The sequence below is a fragment of the Apteryx rowi genome, unplaced genomic scaffold, assembly GCF_003343035.1.
Source record: "Apteryx rowi isolate R43461 unplaced genomic scaffold, aptRow1 scaffold_65, whole genome shotgun sequence".
Taxonomy (NCBI): Eukaryota; Metazoa; Chordata; class Aves; order Apterygiformes; family Apterygidae; genus Apteryx; species Apteryx rowi.
Genome location: NW_020450927.1, coordinates 1,352,925 through 1,372,698, shown reverse-complemented (window position 1 = coordinate 1,372,698; position 19,774 = coordinate 1,352,925). Strand labels below are relative to the sequence as shown.

Sequence of the window (19,774 nt, the reverse complement as noted above, 5' to 3'; positions counted from 1 at the left end):
AAAAATGTGATATACTTACTTCCCAAACAATAAAATTACCAGTCATGCAATTTTTTCCCTCCCCCCAAAGTTCTGTGTTATTTAGATTTTTAAGAACACTTTTACACAATCAGAATTGTTGAGGTTAGAATGGAGCTCTGGAGATCCATCTGGTCCAACCTCCTTGGCTCAAGCAGGGTCACCTAGAGCAGGTTGCCCAGGACCACATCCAGTCAGGTTTCAACTGTCTCTAAGGATGGAGACTCCACAACCTCTGTGGGCAACCTGTTCCAATGTTTAACCACCCTCAACAGTAAAGAAGTGTTTTCTTATGTTCAGACAGAACTCCCTATGTTTCAGTTTGTGTCCTTTGCCTCTCATCCTGTTACTGGGCACCACTGAAGAGTCTGGCTCCATCTTCTTTACTCCCTCCCATCAGATATTTATAAACACTGGCAAGATCCCCCCCCACGCCTTCTCTTCTCCAGGCTAAACATTCTTTGCTCTCTTGGCCTCAACTTACATGAGAGATACTCCATTCCCTTAATCATCTTTGTGACCCTTCGCTGAACTTGTTCTAGTAAATCCATGTCTTTCCTGTAGCTCAGCCTGGGAGCCCAGCACTGGACCCAGCACTCCAGATGTGGCCTCACCAGTGCTGAGTAGAGGGGAAAGATCACCTCCCTCAACCTGCTGGCAATACTCTGCCTAATGCAGATACTGTTAGACTTCTTTGCCATGAGGGGACATAAGGGTCCTTCTCTGCAAAGCTGCTTCCCAGACAGTTGGCCCCCAGTCTGTCCTGGTGCATGGGGTTACTCCTCCCCAGGGGCAGGACCTTGCAGTACTGAAAAAGCTTCTGGTTGAATAGATTCAAGTATGGTAAAATCTTCCATCATGCAATATATTCTGACAGAAGAAACAACGAACTAAAGAGATTTACAGAATGCATATTCTGTTCTTAAAAAAAAAAAGTACAGTTCTGGCACAAAGCCTAAAGGCATCACATCAGCAATAGCAGCACAATGTCTGACATGAGGAAAAATTTCTTTTCCATTTCTCAGTGCTTCCAGAGAAAGCAAGCAACCAACTGTTGGTGACATAATATCAGTGCAAGTTTTCTTTTGGTTGTTTCTTTTAATTTACTTTAACAGTTTGCATTTTCAGTACTTCACATTTCTGCTCATAATAGCTTACGAGCCTGCTCCTTCCAACTACCTTTACTTTTAATGAGGCAGAGTCATTCCCTAAGTTTTTCACTGATACTAGAGGCAAATGAATACAAACACAAACTTTTCTAGACACCCTGGAGAAAGGCTGCTTGGCTAACAGGCCTTTGGTCTGGACCAGGATAGTCATTCTTAACTGACAGAACAAATTAAGTAGGATCAGTTTAGCTTTCACCTAAGCAATCAAAGCCAGCAAGGGTGAGGCAGATGGATGATGGTAAAGAAATTATGCAAGCCTTTCTACAAATAGCTACCTACTATTCAAATGACTGCGTAGTAGAATATTATTTCCTAATTAACTACTTTCAATGAAAATGAAGAATACTCAATTTGTTTTGTAAATTAAGGCAACATTATACACAAACTTTACACATAGGATTTCTGATTTAGTAGACTTCTGGATATTTGAATTTTCTGTTCTAAGGTCTGCCCTCTGAATACAAAAATGCTAGAAATCAGGGAACAGTATTTTGTGCCAAAAAGAAATAAGATAGTCTCCTTTCTAGGATTCCAGAGCACATCTCAGTTTCTAAAATTACATAACTTTATGCAAAACAAATGTTCTTCAGCGACAGTTGTCATAAATTAAACTGAAACACTGGCCAGGGCAACTGTCTAGAATTAATGGTTACAGGAGAGAATGAACTCACAAAAAGACCACTCAAATTTTATCCAGTTTCCTAGCAGAGATAATCTGTGGCACACCCTATTCCTTTATAACTAACCAGTGAAGGGAGAAGTGAACTAGACACAGCATAACATCCCTAGAACATCTACAGAAAATCCTTTTATTACTTTCCCACATAAGCAAAGTATTTTTAGCTTCTTTCAAATGAAGGTGCAGTGAATGAGAGGAAAGCCAACATCATGTGATGAGCTGGCTCGCTGCGTAACATACACAGCATTTTGGAGGCAGTAGTAGTTAAGAGACTACAGGATTAGACAGAAAAAGCAGAGAGTAGTCTAATTTTACCAGATAAATGAAATCAGGACATGTTTAATTTCATATGTAGTGACTTCTCAGTCTTTCCACATCAATGCTTGTTAGAATTTCAAGTAGGAACAACCAATTGCAATGCTTGGAGATCACCAAAAGATGCAACTTCTACCTTAGAAAAGCAGGCAGACCCAAAGGCATAGCTCCCTTCTTTCCAAACCAACAATTTCAGAGAGACCTATGGCATATGCAAAGCAGATGTTCCTGGAGTAGCATGTAAGAGTGCATGATATTTCCATTAAGCCATATCCATTATGAGGTGACAGACTGACTGGAAGACAGGATAGTGCTGACTAGAAATCAAGCAAGTCCTAAACTACTCTCTGTGTTTACATCAGGAAAGCACATTTTAATTTTGGCAGATGCCTAAACATACATGTTTTCTCTCTGTAGCCTTCAGAGACTTTGCAGCGTAGTAGAAGAGTTGAGTTCCACACAGTGCTGCCCAGTATTTTGTCCAAGATGCTACCTAGGGAGAGAAAAAAGTAAGAAAGACAAATAAGTGAAGTGTTTTGTATTATCGAGCTATAAAATAGTTGACATCATTCTGCAATAAAATGACAGCACTAACTGTTCAGCCAAGCCATCATTCATTTTTTCAATTCCACTGTTTCTAGTTAGATTCATATAGGTCCATAAATGCATTAAGAATCTAGAAATGCAAAAGCAACATGTGCTTTTCCTCACTAATTTGATAAAAGATTTCTGTATCTCATCTTTTACTTTTTGTGCCCTTTATGGAACACTTCATTGAGCTAGACAGAATACATCTATCCCTTTTCTTTTGCATTATATGTACAGCCATAAAGTGTCCCCCACTGTCAAGAATTAAAATACATATTCTGATATACAATTCATATCAAAACATTTGCAATGCAACTATTCAGGGTTACTACCTATTAATAAATTGTCAGGACCCACCTACCATTCAGGAAGATAAAATGTGCTCCTTCTTTGTTTTAAAGTTTTTATCTGTAATTGTATGTAATCTTATGTAGCATTACACTTTGCTTCCTCTCCCTACATTATGAGCATAGCCTTATAATCTGAATAAATCCACCAAATAGAAGAATGCAAACTCTGTCAGTGCCCCTAAGCCTTAACAGCAAAGCAAAGGAGATCAAAGACACTCAGCTTAGTTGTACCATGGCCATTTTACTGTCTTTATAATTGGGCAAAGGAAGAAGGTGAGAAAAAGAATTCAGAAATCTTACAGTAGGTTTTTTGCCTTCTTTCAACAAAGTCTTCCTCCTGAGAACACCTTGAATAGTAACTGCTCCTGGATACAAATGAACAGCCAAATCTTCCGATTCTAGAGAGCTGAAAGGAGCATTTAAAAATAGTGTGAAAAAATATTTTTCCTAAAGTAGTTCTCCAATCATTACTTCAAGCTAATGCAAACATCTGTATTTTAATTTAGAAGTGCCAGCTTTTTATTTATTGGACTTCATTGCGGAAAAAGACTTTGGCTGTTACAAGGGATTGCTACTGTGGAATTTACAATCACAAGCAAAAGTGATCATAAAATTAATTAGCCAAGCAGGTAATCTATAACTAAAGAAATTAACACTCAAGACAACTAAAATTCAAGAAAAATTAATTCTAATTGGCAAACATTCATAGTATATTCCTATTGTTTTGCATCTGTTAAAACCTCTCCTTGAGCCCTTGCAGGAAAGACAGTGGTTTTTGTTAGAAACACTAGAATCATTAACACATCAAAAATGAAGCAAAAGCTCAATCAAACATGCACAATTTTAAAAATATCTGAAAGCAAGAACAGTGGCAGGAGCAGTGATAAAGAACAGAAACCTGAACCACAGCTTTAAGGTTTTTTAATGCATCTGGTGCTCTACTAATCATCCACCCTGTGTAGGGTCTAAGAGGAAAGGCCCAAAACACATGCCCGGTACAGAACTGTGAAACAAAAAAACTAGTTTTATTAAAATTATGAAGCTGACCAGCTTAAATAACATTTTCAGTTAGAAAAAAAAAATTTACAACAGGAATCATTTCAGTAAATGCCAGTCAGAATATGCAACTAAATTGCTGAGCCCAGTTTTCTAGAAACATTAAACAGTGCCTGAAACATCTTTGCAAATAAACCAGGATTTGCCTCTTATCCATCCTAACACTTGAGTGTATTCAAAGTAAATAGAAATTTAGCAAGTATTTTCATTGCAACCACTGCCAAGGATATGCAGATAGTTTTGGACGTTGACATGAACATGAGCTTAAGTCACTGAAAGAATGCTTGCTTCTTAATGTGAAAAAAAATTAAAAATAAAACCTCTCTCTTGCACGGCTACAGTGCCACACCGCTGCACGCAGAACCTGCAGCTCAGTTACTCAGCATAATGAATAATATGACTGTGACGCCTTTCAAAGAATGCTGTATTCAATGAGTTGGAGCCAATTTTAATGCATGACTCATTTTAACCGTATCTGTTACTTCAGGGAAAGGGGAAACAGCATAAATTCAATTAAAAACTGTTAGCAAAGAAAACATCTTGAATGCCATCCATTAGCACAAGCAGCAGCTTTGTTGCCCACATGAGCACTGCCAACACCACCACACAGTGACACACAGTTGAGAAGCTATCTACGGTCAAACATCTTGATATAAAGATGCAATGGTTCAGAATTTGGATTTGCAGACCAGAATGAACACAAGCCCATATGGTGATTAAGTCATAGAAGAAGAAAGCTCGAAGTTTAAAAAACAAAAAGGTCCCTGCCTTTATTTTGTCACACAAGTTAGAAAGATAGCACCAGAAAACACCCACTTAATTATTAAACTAAATCACCAACACCAGAGGGAAAGTTTGTGACCTCTGTGTGCAGGGGAGATTGTACCTGCTGGCCTTCATGTGGCCTCGATAGCCATTTCGTGCCACTCTTGTCCCCGGGCCGAGAGAATGGTACAACCTGTTCCTGTTGGATTCCATTATAAATTGTACGTATTACATATACTTTTATTCACACAAACAGCATGATTCCTACAACAGCGTAACAACTTTGTGTGTGTGTCACAAAGCCACTTCTATGTAAGAAACAGAGGATAACTTTATTCAGAAAAATGCATCAAGGGATAGATATTTTTTATTTGAGCAGATATTCTCTTTGTCACTACTCAAATACTGAGGTGTTTTATTGGTATTGAAGATTAATAAATTTTGAGAACAAAGTCTGCGTTTTCTTAGATTAAATCAAAATATAAAGGGGCAACATGAAGAAAGCTTTGCTGTCTTTAAATTCTCACTAAAGATGTTACTACAAAAGCCAGAGGTTTCAAATTCTGTAAGTCGGCACACACTGCTGGGCTGAGAGGAATAAAAAATTTGCTAAACAGTTTTACATATTGGCATTACTTCTTCAAATCAACCACTGAAGTCAACAACTCAATGAAAAACAGGACCGTCTGCTATGATATAGTATCTGCTTAAATCATACATATTACAGAAAAAATATGGCCATTTCACTTGAGTAAGCCCATGCTGTTTGAAGAAAGTCAGCAGATCAGTACCTTGGTATTGACTGACACTCACTGCCTAAAATACTGCTGTGCTAAGTAACACTGAAGTAAGCTTAGCAACATTGCAATTCTCCAATTCATACAGGCTTTAAACTTCTACATACAAATTTCACATTTCAGAGCCCTTAATCTGATCTATATGTTTATCCATATCCAGGACTTGGGTTCTAGACTTATCTTTCGAACACACTACTTTGCTTCATTCAAAGCTGGTTTTCCAGACCAGATCCTTATTTGACAGAATGCCATTTAAGTCAGTAGAAATATAAATATATACACCAATTTATACTGCTATAATGTTGCCCCATTTTTTTTTTTTAAATCTCTGCTTTTGTAATTTTATTATCTTGAAAGATTGAAAATCAGCTCTAATTCTGTAGAAAGCAGATGGTTAAATACAAGAATGTGAGAAGTTTACAGGTGACATCTCTTGCATCTCTTACAAATTTAATAAACTGTCCCCTGTCAGAGGTACTTTGTACTAGTTGAAAAGCTGTTTTGGTATGGACAGCCAATATTTCTCAACATGGGAAATCTAAACAAGTAACATTTTCAGGTTTTAATGTGAACTCAGAAGAGCATACAGCAGGCAAACAAAATCCTGGAAAGTAAGAGTTTTAAAGAAGGGACACAAAGATCAATAGCATTAAACAAAAAGTACAATTTTCATTTCTTACCAGCTGAAACTATTTCCTTTGCTGAAGGGAGAATTACCAACATGCTACAAATGAATTACCACCTACTAATCTTTTCCAGAATAAGCCCAATTTTCAGCATAATAAAAATCCTTGAATTTATGATTTTTTAAAATATATTCAAGATTTAGACAAACAAAGCAATAGTTAAGATGAAAGAAAACAAAACTGTAATATGAGTTGTATATCTGCATGTACATATATTTTGCATGCAAACAAAATACATTTTTTTCTTACCTTTAAGCTTGTTTTTGCATAACAAGGAGACTATCACTCTGGATTCGAGCTATTTCAGGTAAATCTATTCAGAGACACTCAGGATGACAACCAATGAGACTGACGGGTCACTTAGAATACTACCCTCACAGGATACAACTGCCAGGACTTGGAATTAAAGTCCTTTCTGACTAAATTTTGATTAGCCTAAAGGGACTCCCATTCCTGAAAGCTCTTTCTCAAGTTTCAGACCAAGTTTCCTTTGCTCTTATAAACAATCAGTGACTCTAGGTCTCATCCCTTCTGCGTTTCCCAGTTACAAACAGCAGGAGGGCTAGGAAAAAGAAGAATATTTGATATTCCACACATGGATTTCCCAGGTAACAAAGAAGTGAATCTCATTTGTTCCTGCTAGGCATATTGTGCTGATTTAAGCCCTCCTACCCAAAGACCCTGTTGCCAAATCACTGGGCAATATTGTCTTCCCACTCGCATGATATAGGAAGTAGTCATTAAGACAACTTGATGTATCCCAGTTTTGTTAACTGCTATCAATTCCAGCCAACTAATGCTTTTCCTTTGCTTGGATAAAAATTCTTACAAGAATAGAAACCCATTGTACAGAACAAAACTGGGGAGCTCTCTCTTCTCATCTTAACATAACTTAACATACGTATTTCAGTGTATTACCTATTAAAATCCAAAACATGTTTCATCGTTTTATACAAAGAATAGATGCAAGGGTGTTGCGTATCTGCAGGAATTTCACACATGATGTTTTGAATGTTCCTGAAGAACTCAGTGCCTCTCCTGGGAAGCTGACAAGAGAACCTCTCCTCAGAAACATGCAACCTTGAATGGAGCTCCCAAAGAGTGCTCTCAGGAACGAAGAAAATACTGAAGGCATGGGGAATTTGGAGTAGGAGGAGGAAACTTGAGACAATTATGCTCAACATGGAGCAAACCTTTCAATTCACGGGGAGTCTAGGCTAGCCAGTTCTCATTATGACAGAGATGAAAAACCTCTGCTGTATTTCAGGAGTCCACACAAACAATTCTGGAGAGCATTATTATTCTCCAAAAACATGAGCTTAAGCCTGAGGCTTACTAAAATTTAAGTTTCCTATGTTTCTTGAGATATGAAAGCACTCAGGTCATTACTTTGTCTAAGGCTTTCCCATACAACTTTTTGGGTCTGAGAGAGAACCTGGGCTAGATTAATTCTGCAATGCAATAGGGAAGGAAGAGCAAGAAGAAAACCTTTCTAATATTGCAAATTGCACCAAAGACGGCACATACAAGTTATGGATTTCCTTTCTGACCCTATTTTCTTTCTGTGCTCACATGAAATGCTCTTACTTCTTACCCAGTGGAACCCTAACGGCATTTCCTCTTGTATATAATCATATTTATAGGATGAAATTATCAGAGTTAACCTTTGGCACTGAGCAAATTTCAAAGCTTCTTCCAAAGAGTAATACATAACAACTGAACTGCCTCAATAAATGCAAGCAGAATATAAGGTTTGTGACACGGTTCCTGACTATAAAGAGAAAGTTCTTTGACAAAAATTTCTACCAAACATGTCTTCATAGCATGGTAGAAAAAGTGCTCTGTGGCAATTCTGAGGCTGATGGATTACCTAAAATTGAGTTACAGCAGCAAACTACGTACTTTATGGCACATCTTACTGAGTTGTGGGAAGATGAAATTTCCGCTTTTCACTGTATTCAACTATAGCTGTTAGTCTTTTTCCACACTCTCATATACACCATGAGAAAGGACTGAAGTGGTCAATGCCAGCTGGGTATTTGCAGGTATTTAGATAAACAGCAGGACATTAATTCTGAACTACATAAAACCAGACATTAGCAAGGGTCTGTACTGTGCTTGCCCATGTAAAACAGGGGAGACAGTAACAGTGAACTGAAGGGAGAAACAAAACGGGTGACGATCTCCATGGCAAGAACAAAGGGAGCAAGGATGACAGTATTATCTCAGGCAAAGTGAAAATGGAAAACAGGTCATGGGAACAGTAGATATGCAAATATATAAGAACAGACTATCAGTTGGGGTTTAGAGGTACTCTGGCTGGTCTAGTTAGAAGAATTTGAGCCGCAAACACACATCCAATTAGACAACACCCTGCTAACTATTAGCAAGCAGAAGCTACTTCTGAGCTGCTTTACCAGAAGTTAGTATGTGAACTTACTGCGGTTTATTAATATTGGCTCTCAAATTCTTACAGACAGAAGACTTACGGATCACTAAAATAAAGCATTTTCAAGGACAGAGATTCTAAGCAAGAATGTTTGAATAAAAAGAAATGCCTGTTTTGAGTGGCAGTTTTTCTTACCTTTCAAATGCTGGCCAGGACGTCTCTTCACTAAGTTCAGAACCATCACTGCTACCTTAAAGATCAGAACAATGATACTTTATTTCATCATCAAACTAACTAGTGCAACTATGTCAATTGCTTTTCAGAATATTTATTAAGATTAAATGTGCAACAAATACTTCACTATAATACTAGAACAAAAATACTTTTGGATTTGTTTCAGGAATTTCAAATTAAATCGAGGTAGAGATTAGAAGGGACTGGTTCCTGGAATTACAGAACTGCTAGCTCTTTATGTCTCAGCCCAGCCCAGCTTCCCATGCCCATCCTTGCCTCCACTTCCAGTCAATACATGATTTTGGCTCCAGAAAATCTCTGTTCCTTGGTTTCAGCTGAATCCATGTCAACCACTGCTAAAAGCCCACTGTTTTGGGATCCCAGTGCCATCTAGCCAACATCTTGCACATCTAGCCAAAAAATGAAGTTTTTAGGGACAACTACAGTCCTATTTATTTCCTTATTACAAAAGAAATTTATCTTTATATTAATGAAAAGTGCAACTTTAACATGACTAGAACTGCACTTGATTATTTTGATAGTACCTACGTTAGCTTTGCTAACAAAGCTCTATTTCAAACACTGCACTATGCATTCTACGGCAACATTTAAAAGCTATTTTAAAGATGCAAAACAATCTAGTAAAAAAGAGCTCAAGTATCACCTTTCTGAAAGTAATAATCCTTGTTACAGTATCACTACAGTTACAAAAGTTAAATGAATTCTGGGGATGCGTAATCAAAATATTTCTCTTAAGAAGTGTAATCTACAAAGAAATTACCAACTACTCCTGTTAAAACAATGTTAATATAGAAAAACAGGAGGCTACAGATCACAGCTGGATGTTTTGATGCCTATAGTTTTTCAAAAACCGTAACAGAAACCTGGAAAAGGTTGATTTCTAGTGTTTGAGGTGTCCTGTGTTTAACATCTATAAAGAACATATAATAGGATTTTTTTAGATTCTAAACATTTCTAAAAGACTTTTTCACAACAAAAGCTCTAATGCACAGACACAAAAACACTTTTCCTAAAAAAGCAAAAATTATACATTACATCCCTCCCTCCAAAACAAAACACAAGTGAAAGGAACTGTTTTTAATTTAGTAGAAGTTAGGTGCCTAGCCAATTTCTACTTAAACATTAAGTACACTATTTGACTATCACCTCAACTGGAAATATTTCATTCATTCAGTACTTTAAAAATATATCACCTTCTTAAATTCTTCTCAAGTATGTACTCAATATTCGTTTTTTCACTTGACATCCTCAAGCAGGTCTTCAGGTTAAACCTAATAACACATCCTAGGTAGTTTAAATCCTTTCAACTAAGTAATCTTTTATACAACTTTCAGCTTTACATTAGAAACCACTTGGCACAAGCCAGTCTTCCTAGTTTTGTTTACTGATGATAAAATTAAAGATTACTTGTATGGCTTTAAAAGAAGTTGGAATGGTGTTGTTCTCTACTACTATATAACACGAAGGCTTTTTCCTTAGAAACACCAGCAACTGGCAAAATTGGATTTCACAAACCACGGTGCAGATCTTCTGAGGCACTTCAGGATTTTTTTAAATGTAGATGTCTAGTACTGCAGCTGAACATGGAAGTGAATACTGCGGCTGAATTTTGCACGTTTGGATTTGTGGATGTGAGTATACAGATGTCTTGGCTGTAGCCACCCGAACAGCGTGAGGCTAGGTTCCTCGTTATGCGATAGGGGAATATCTGTAGCACGGTATACTCATTTCCCCTGCCTCCAGTCACAGCATCCACTCATTGCTCAAAGTTTGAGGATATGGAACRTTTAACACAGGCTTCCTTTATCCATAAGCTAGTCCCCAAAGTTAAACAGGTGTTAATATAAACAAACCAACCCCAAAATGTTTAAAAAGTATTCAGACTAAAAATTCTTTCCCCCCTGTGCAACCGACACTCTTCTGGCTCGTTATACAGTGTTTCCAGAGCTCTAGTCACTATAGCTAGTCACTGACCCGATACAACTTGAAATTCTAATGTGAAAACACAAAAATTGGTCAGTAGGCCAGATCACCAGTTGATATAGCATAGCATAGCCCTGCTAAACTCATGGAGATGGACTCCATCTCCTAAAGTTATGTTCTGCCCAGTTGAGTCCATTACTATACTGAAAATCCCCACAGATATTTTAACTACTGCAGTACCATTTAACTACTATAAAATAAAGTTTAAATAAGCTCAAATTAGGCTTGCTAGCCAAATAAGTGTGGGGTAAAGACTGGCAAATAGCTCAAACAATAAGCCGCCAGAGAATCAACACGCAACATACAGGATCATCACTGACAGTTAATGAGTTGCATTAACCAAGCAGAAATACATAACCAAATGGGTAAAGATGGGGCAGAAATAGGGGGTCAGTATAGCTGCCTGAATCACACAGAGCATGCCCTCTACCAAAGATGACTAATAAAGGTTGGGGAAGAAAAAGAGTGCTAAAACCCTTGTATATCCCTCTTCTCCCCTCAAATCTATGCATCTTCATGTGCGTTTTCAGCCTAAAGTATTACATGCTTCTTGAATTTACCCTATCACAAACAAGCAGACTGCAATAGCAGGCATTTATTTACACATTTAAATGGAATTAAAGAACACAAAACAAAATACAACCTTCCTTTTGCCTGTAACCCTACCCCACCTTTGATCATCTCAAGCAGACTGCTGACGACTCAGTCCTCAACACCTGAGCAGCGTTCTACAGGGCAAGGAATCAAACAAACATTGGCTGCGCAGAGTTCTTCCCCACCATGTAGGTTGCCAAAAAACTAAGTACATGTACACACTGTACACTTACACCTATACTTCATTTATTAAAAGAGAAGTATAATCCTTTGTAGAATTCAAGTACTTCAAGATGGTGACTTTAAAATAGAGTAATTCATTAAAACGTTGATTTTCTTGTATGCATTTTATGCCAGTTTAGATTTGAAAATATACTGTTCTTAAAGGGACTTCAATTAATTCATCTGGATTTAAAATATCTTTCTTTGTATCTGCAGCATTAATTTTTCTGATTCCATTAGAATAAAGACTCAAGTTATGCTTGAGCACCAGAACACAAAAACCAAAGCAAATGTTCAAGGGCCTCAGTTTTTCAGAGCTTTCATCCATCTTGTTGAAGATTAGGAAAAATAAGAAGATAAAAGAAATAGTCTAAAAAAGAAAACACTCCAAAGTCAGAATTGGATTTGCATCCAAAACGGCTGAGAACAATGTATAACAGTGTTTCCTTCAAAAATTTAAGCACCTAAAACTACATTCTCAATGCCAGGCTGAGTCTTTCTGTGGTCATACTTCTACATGTACAGTACTTAATAGACGTGAGACTGCAATCTTAGAAAAACCTCTTAAGCAAGATTACTTTGCATCCAGTATGTTAGGCAGCTTAAGAGGAGGACAATCACAACAGATACAACATAAAAAAAGAGGAGACTATTCTATACTATCCCTTTCCCCTATAGAATTATTTGGGCAACTAATCATTGTATACAGATTTAGCTTCACAACTGAACTTCAGTCCCATAGCTGAGCCAAATCATAAAGAAAGCTGAAAATCTCTGCAAATATTAAYGGAGGCAAGCTGAACATTGCTGCACAGATACTTAAAAGGGTACGCTTGAGTAAGAGAATACAGAAAGAGTATAAGCAAATTAGGGAGTGTTAGAAAACGGTGTATTCCTAAAAAGATCTTAGGAATAAAAGTAGTTTCGTGTTATCTCTAAGTAGAATCATGATCTAATAACATCATCTTAATTTCTTCTACTTTTATGTGAGGTGGTAATAGCAGGCAAATATGTGCAGAAGAACACTTGGTAAAAGCTTGAAGGTGCTTCCTTCCGCCCAGCCAACATAAATGCTGAGATCTCAGAGGGGAAGTTCACTCTTCTGAAAGACCACACAGTGACCCCACCAGTACAGAGGGACCACAGAACAAAAATATCTTGCAGCTGTAGACTTACTGGTAGCAAACAGATAGAGGGCTCTCAATGAACTTTTACTGCAAATTTACTAAAAGCAGATATAATTCTGAATTGTCTGCACAAAACAGAAGCACTTTGGGTGGTATTCATCTGTCCATATTTTCATTTGTGTTAGTTGTCAAAAATCTCTGTGCAGTCAACAGAAAGAAAGTGAAGTTTAAGGACATGAATCGTAGAACCTCTTTTTAGCCACCCACCTAAGAACGGGATGAATCATATCCTTGGAGATCCTACTTCTCTGTTTAATTATAAAGAGCTCCAGATGACTAGCTCAAATGCAGCTGTTTAAATTATGATTGTCTCAAATTTAGACAAGATGAATCCCTCTCCTTCCATTTCTGAATTGAACAAACATTTCTCATCTGATATATATAATGTGTGCCTGGTCAAATATTTCTTGCTTTTATTTAGGTTATCCTCGGCCTCCTGGAAAAAAGAATTTTTTCCTTTGTTCAGGAAACAAGCATTCATGTTGTAAAGTAAGAGGGCAACAGAATAAGATGTACATCTTCCTTACTCTGGCATAATACGTGGTTGTCTGCTGAACGCAGTCTTGTAATTCTAGGAACCATAACTGTTTTGACCAAGTACATGAAACCAGCATAACTGAGGTCATCTTTAGTTTTTTTCTCTGAGAGTTCTAGGTTTTTGCAGAACGAGTGGAAAGTCCGCAAGCAGCCTCAGGACCTTGAAATTAAGAAAAGCATCTGACCAAGATTTCTGACCACAGTCGTCTCCTTACAGATGGGCCTGTTTTCAGGTAATCCCATATCTGAGAGACTTTCTGCATTGGTGCTGCTTTAGGGATCACTCGATGCAAAGAAAAATACCTGCTCAGTATATCCTTAATATTTGAAAGATGAATTACACTGTTGCAAAACAAATGTGGTATGCTATGCACCATTTCCAGAATGTTTTTAGTACAATACAACCATAAAATGTCCATCATCACTTGTATGTGTCTTTCCAGTTTACAGAGAGAAGCAAACAGCTAAACTAACTGCTCAGTTTTAGTATCCTAATATGCAGAAGATAATTTCATCCAGCCATGAATCTCAAGTCTAGTGATGCTGTAACTCATCTCTTTATCACAGATTGAAAGCATTTATCAGAGAACTAACTGGAGAAATGCAAATGGAAGTGTCCTTATGTATCTGAACCTAGTGTGTCCACCAGCGGAAAACAAACAAAACCAAAAAAGCCCAGAGGAATCTTCATTAACATACCTGTAAATTGCTTCACCGAACTGTAAATTATGTTCTTAACTTTTTGTTAAGAGCCAAGGCGAACTCTGGCATGAGGCTCCGACAAAAATGCACAAATTGACACGCTCTCATGATTTAGACAAAGCATCACAATGATACAGCGCTACATACAACCATCCTACATAAACTGTTGTTACATGGCCCGTTATTTGACATTTGATGTAAAGACAGACTATATCAGATCCTCCAATATGAAAGGATCGGAAAGGCCCAAACAGCTCTGAGCCCTTAAAACGCAATAGTGTTTCAAGTAGTAACAACAGTCATCATTACAATCACAGTCAAGCTGCTGGCATGTCAGAAATATTGGTAATGTTTTGAAGGGCAATCATCTATCAGAAAGCCTTAACAAAATAAACAAGAACAAAATACGAAATTGTGTCCTAGGCTTTCTTCCCCTTCCCCGCCTTTTCATACCTACATTTCTCAAGTTTGCTCTAAAACGGTAATTTAGAATAGTACCATTGCTTGTATAATCTCCAGGTCTAAAAATCTTTATTAAAAGCCCATTTGCTGCACAACTATATTTACAGTTCCCACCTATGGAAATCCCACTCGAAAGTGTGGAGCTCTCTGCCTGCCCTCTGGATGGGGCGTGAGGTTCCATGACACTGTCATCCAGTAGGTGCCTTGGTCCTGCATTGGGGAATGTCGCGCTTTTAAATTCGGCCGTATTCATTTTGTGTATGAAACTAGGAACAAATAAGGATAAAATTACGTTACTTTTGATACCTTTTAAAAGTTGCTGCTTTAACATCCTGAAAAATACCATGTAGTGTGTTCTGAACCCCAAACAAAATCATGGTTTGGGTCATAAGCAACAGTGTACAAACTATATTACCTGTATGAGCTGTTAATATCAAAACTGCACAGCATTCTGGGAGCAAAGAGAAAATTAGGACTTAAAAAGATTAATTCTTATACCTTAGGGGCTTTTTGTCTTAATGTAACACTTACATGATTAAACTTTGGAATTCCACTCCTGTTCATGAAATGAGGGGCTAGCAGGTACACTTATACAATAAAAAGGTAAGAGCTTAATTACAAAATATCTACAATCTTGCATTTTGAAAAAGTGACAAGACGACTGATGAGACTAATGATCAAAATATTAATTAGAAGTATACCTAGCTGGAAAAAAACTAATACCACTACTTTAAAAAAATCACATAACCACCTGCAAACCACCTCTCACCATAATACCACCAGCAAAATGATTATTTTAGTYTTAATTTGAAAGAGTTACACTAGAATTTAGCTATTGTAAGTGATAGTTTATGTATGCTTATGTAAGATCACATCACATCAGCATTAATGACTGATGTGAAAGAAGCAGATTTTTCTTAAAGCATGCAATGAAGAGATCCATGGGAGAAATTTCAGGAAGATCCATTTTGTCATCACCTGAGCAGTTTTATGGAAGACAAATTGTAAGAAATGCACAATTTATTCCAGAACACAGAACATGTTGTGTTTTGTGACCCATACTTACTATCACAATAGCCACACAGACTATTTTGACTACTTATCTTCATTTGGGAAATTACCATTATATTTGAGCTTGCTCTCTCACCATAAATTGGTCTTTAAGTGAAATACTGTGTATAAACAACACTACTTTCCCAAAGTAAAGCCTTTATATTGAAAGATGATACATAATGTGCATCACAAAGCTTAGGATTTTCAAATTAAATAAAATGCTGACTTGTATCCCAGACTATGACATTTCCTATGTCCATGCGGTATCAAGTTCCTAGGTGAAGGGGGTGTTGGTGGCAGCAGGGCTCCTTCAGCTGCAACATTTTTCCGTCCACTTTGTGGAGATGCTCCGACTTCAGAGCCTGGGAACAAGAGAGACATTACTTCTGCATAATCTTAGAATTACTATCAGAGATACTTCTAAGAAAACTGTGGGCAAGTTGCACAAATAACTTCCTAAACTCAAATTGTAAAAGATACCATGTAGCCTTAAAACTCACTGCCATATGCATATTGCTATTGAGAAAAACTGTATTTGGTTTCTTTTGCACAGGATAAAAATAAACAAATTATTAAATAGTTCATCTAGTTAAAAGGATTTTGAAAGTCCTTAAGTTTGCTGCATTAGCCACACTGACATTCAACACATCCTATTGATCCTCACATTTTGAAACTCCTACCTTCAACCACTTCAGATATAGATCAGAAACAATGTACGTCTTTGGAAATATATTATTCTGAGAAGAGGTTTAGATGAAGCTGTTCTGTCTAGACACAGCAAAGCATAAGTATTTAATAACTTCACACCAAACAACATTAACAAGTTAGTGCAACAATACATACAAGAACCTAAAAAACCTGATCCAATTCCTTGAAAAAAAATCTTTTAAGAGATCAGCTTTAGAGTTTTTATTACCAATATACAGTGTTTACACTTCACACCTCTTTACTATCCTCAGACAAGTATCTTCCATGTTCACAACTCAAAAATAAAGTATTTGACCATCTGAAGTCTTCTCATAGTTAAGCATTTACCTACTAAATCTTCTCTGGAAGCAGCAGAATGTGGGGTGCTGGTCCCTGGTTCTATCTTTAATGAAAGTCTGCATTAAAGAAGCATTAAAAATTACTTTATCAGGAAATAAAAGGATATAAAAGTACATTTTTTGAATACTAAAAGTTTTTTGATTTACAATTGAAAGCTTCTTGTTTCTATAATTGCAAGAAACGTCATGAAGTTAATACAAAACTTGCACAGTTACTGTCTTTAGTACATAGCATTCCCAACCTTTCTATTTTCTTTTGGGTGGAAAAAACACTGCTGCAGCAGGGCCCAAGCTTCAGAAAAATCCCATGCTAAGGCATAGCACAGCAAATGAATCTATTGCTTTGGATCACATGGAGCAGGACAGGTTTGCAGCATTATGCTATGGGAGGACCAGACTCTCTAACAAAACCTTGGCCACAGAATAGTACTTCAGCCTCTTCTGTGTCAGGTAACCAGGCAGCTGACACAGGCAGCCGCAAGCAGCAACGTGTGGCCACAGCCAAACAGTCACCAGTTGCCCCCTCTCTCTCTAAGCGAAAGCTCGCTATGAGCTGGTACCAAGCTGGGGCAGAAGTCGTGCTGTGGAAGGAGCTAAGGAAGAGGAGAAGGTCTGCACTGGCACCAGCCTCTAGGGAACACGCAGCCACACATGAGCTGGGGCCGCACGGCCCTGGGACCACCAGCAGTTCCATGGGACTCGGGGAAGTTATCTCCACCCTAGCAAAACAACTGACAAGACTGAAAACCAAGCAACTGCCCACCATCTTGATAAAAACATTTATATTTACTACATTTTGTATTTTGAACTTTTCAGTAAAGTAATGAAAGTATGTGCACAAGTGTGCATGGCCAAGCCTTCTGTTGCTGTTACTATCCTAAGGAAGCAAAATCCTTCCTAGGGGTTTTGGAAAATGTATAATCAACTTGACTGGGTCAATCATTCAAGCTTTTTCTAAAACAGTTCAGCACTTTTCAAAGGTGTCTCCATTAGTGCTGCAAAGGGGACACATTGCTCACCAGATAACCTCAAAAAAAAGAGTGTCTTGTTAGCTCAAATTGCAGAACTAGAATCTTGGAAATTAGCAAGTTTAGAAAAGCATCTATTCAACTCTCAGGAGAAAAAGCTTAAATTTTGACAGCTCCTCCCCCTCTCATTCCCAGGCAGTTTAGCACAGATTCATGACACCTTTAAAGTTTAATGTTCTTAAATAAAATTCCTTAGCAAGAGAAAACAGGAATTCAAGTCACAGTGATGGTTTTCTAACTTCAGCCTTTTCACAGACACCTTAGGAGATAAGTAAATTGTTCTCTTATGGTAACAATGGTTCTTCAAAATATACTCTGTCCCCATACATATTTCAGTTTGGGGACCTACATAACTCTAAGCGTAAAATCAGACTTTCTGAATAGTAGTCCTGCCACTGCGTTACATGCAACTGTCTCCATTTCCCAGCTATCAAAACTTGGGTTGTATAGCGTGAAGTGACTGTAGCCCCTTCAGCAATACAATTCCCGCTACTATAGATTCCCAACTAGTGAAGGAGGAAGGTGGACTGTGAAATTCATGAAAACTATATACCATGATGAGCCAAACACTGCAGTTAAGTAACTTTTTTGCTTCTTCAAATGCTTAACCACAGAGCTTTAATCCCAGTAATAAGCAAGCGGTACTTTCAAAAGCAGGCTACAGAACACTTCAGCAAAAAGTTAAAGCTGGGTGCTTACATATTAACGTAGAGACAGTGCTCCAGAGAGCAACCAACCAATCTTAAAGACCGTAACACTTGAAGGGAAGCCAGACGTTCGAGCCCTTGTTAACTGTCCTTTGACACAAGCTGAAGGGCGCCTATTTGTTGCCATCTAGTAAATTCTAATTAGGGCTATTAAATGGTAAGCCATTTATAAATTATTGTTTTTCCAAAAGATAATCTGTTCCTTCAGTGTGCCTCCCCCTCCCACCATTAAAATGCAGCTACACAAGCAGCCGATTCAACACAACTGCGGCGACAGACTTCCAGGGCAGGCAGGATGGGAACGGGTGGGAACCTCCTCCAGCAGGTCAGCCAGGGAACAAACTTTCCTCATGTGCAACAGATCTGCTTTAGCCGGTTTCCCATCCTCTGGGCTTGTTCCTGTCTCTCATCAGAGATGTCCAGCCCTCAGTTTTACTGAATGCCAAATCACTTAATATAACAACCTTTTAATTACGGAAGTAGAAATCTCTGTTTGGGGTGGTATAAGGGGAGGGGAAGAACACTTTGCTTTTCAAATTCAAGTGTTTACATTTGATTCGCCCTGTGAATCCTACTCAAAGGATAAAAATATAAAATTAGGACTTAAAGCAAAAGCTCCAAGCCCTCCTTGGTAAGAACTCAGGACCCGATGCACAGATGACTTTGTTCTGATGAAAAAATGACATAAAACAGATCTGATAGTGGGATTCATATCTTACTCAATATTGAGTGCTACATGTGAGCTAGAAGTATGGAGTCTTCAAGAATAAACACTCAGAGAGGTCTGCAGATTAAGTACACCCAACAGACCAAACAGACATGAAGCCAGTTCTTGATGCAGATGTAAGAGAGGAAGGAAATATGACATCTATCATGTTGAAAATTATCCTTTCTGAGCATAGGACCCTGCTACAACATCTCTAGTTGCAATAAATGCATCTGAGACCCATAAATCCTTGCTGCAAGTGGAAACAAAGTGACAGAATTCTTGTTATAAAAGCTACTTCTTCTAAAGAATTAGAGTCAGTTACAGCATTTCATACTTACTTGTAATTGTCATCTTCTACAAACTTTTGTAGCTCTTCTATGTACTGAACTGAGTTTAGATATTTTTGGACATGAGGCAACAGAGGAATATCTAGAGAACAGATGACATCCATTATCACTGTACCACTCATAGTTGAAC

General features: G+C 37.7%; 1 protein-coding gene across 5 annotated transcripts in view; it reads right to left on the bottom strand.

Moving 5' to 3' along the window:
• The window catches only part of RALGPS2 (Ral GEF with PH domain and SH3 binding motif 2), a 135,099-nt gene that overhangs the window by 16,086 nt on the left and 99,239 nt on the right, over nucleotides 1-19,774 (bottom strand). For 4 of the 5 annotated variants that reach the window (XM_026084673.1, XM_026084671.1, XM_026084670.1 and 1 more), the window contains 8 exons: nucleotides 19,636-19,726; nucleotides 16,843-16,910; nucleotides 16,034-16,169; nucleotides 14,869-15,020; nucleotides 9,008-9,062; nucleotides 5,062-5,139; nucleotides 3,420-3,525; nucleotides 2,582-2,674 (listed from right to left, as the gene is read on the bottom strand). In XM_026084673.1, the coding sequence (XP_025940458.1) occupies nucleotides 2,582-2,674; nucleotides 3,420-3,525; nucleotides 5,062-5,139; nucleotides 9,008-9,062; nucleotides 14,869-15,020; nucleotides 16,034-16,169; nucleotides 16,843-16,910; nucleotides 19,636-19,726 (779 nt within the window). The remainder of the gene's footprint in view (nucleotides 1-2,581; nucleotides 2,675-3,419; nucleotides 3,526-5,061; nucleotides 5,140-9,007; nucleotides 9,063-14,868; nucleotides 15,021-16,033; nucleotides 16,170-16,842; nucleotides 16,911-19,635; nucleotides 19,727-19,774) is intronic. The other variant, XM_026084672.1, reaches the window with a different exon arrangement.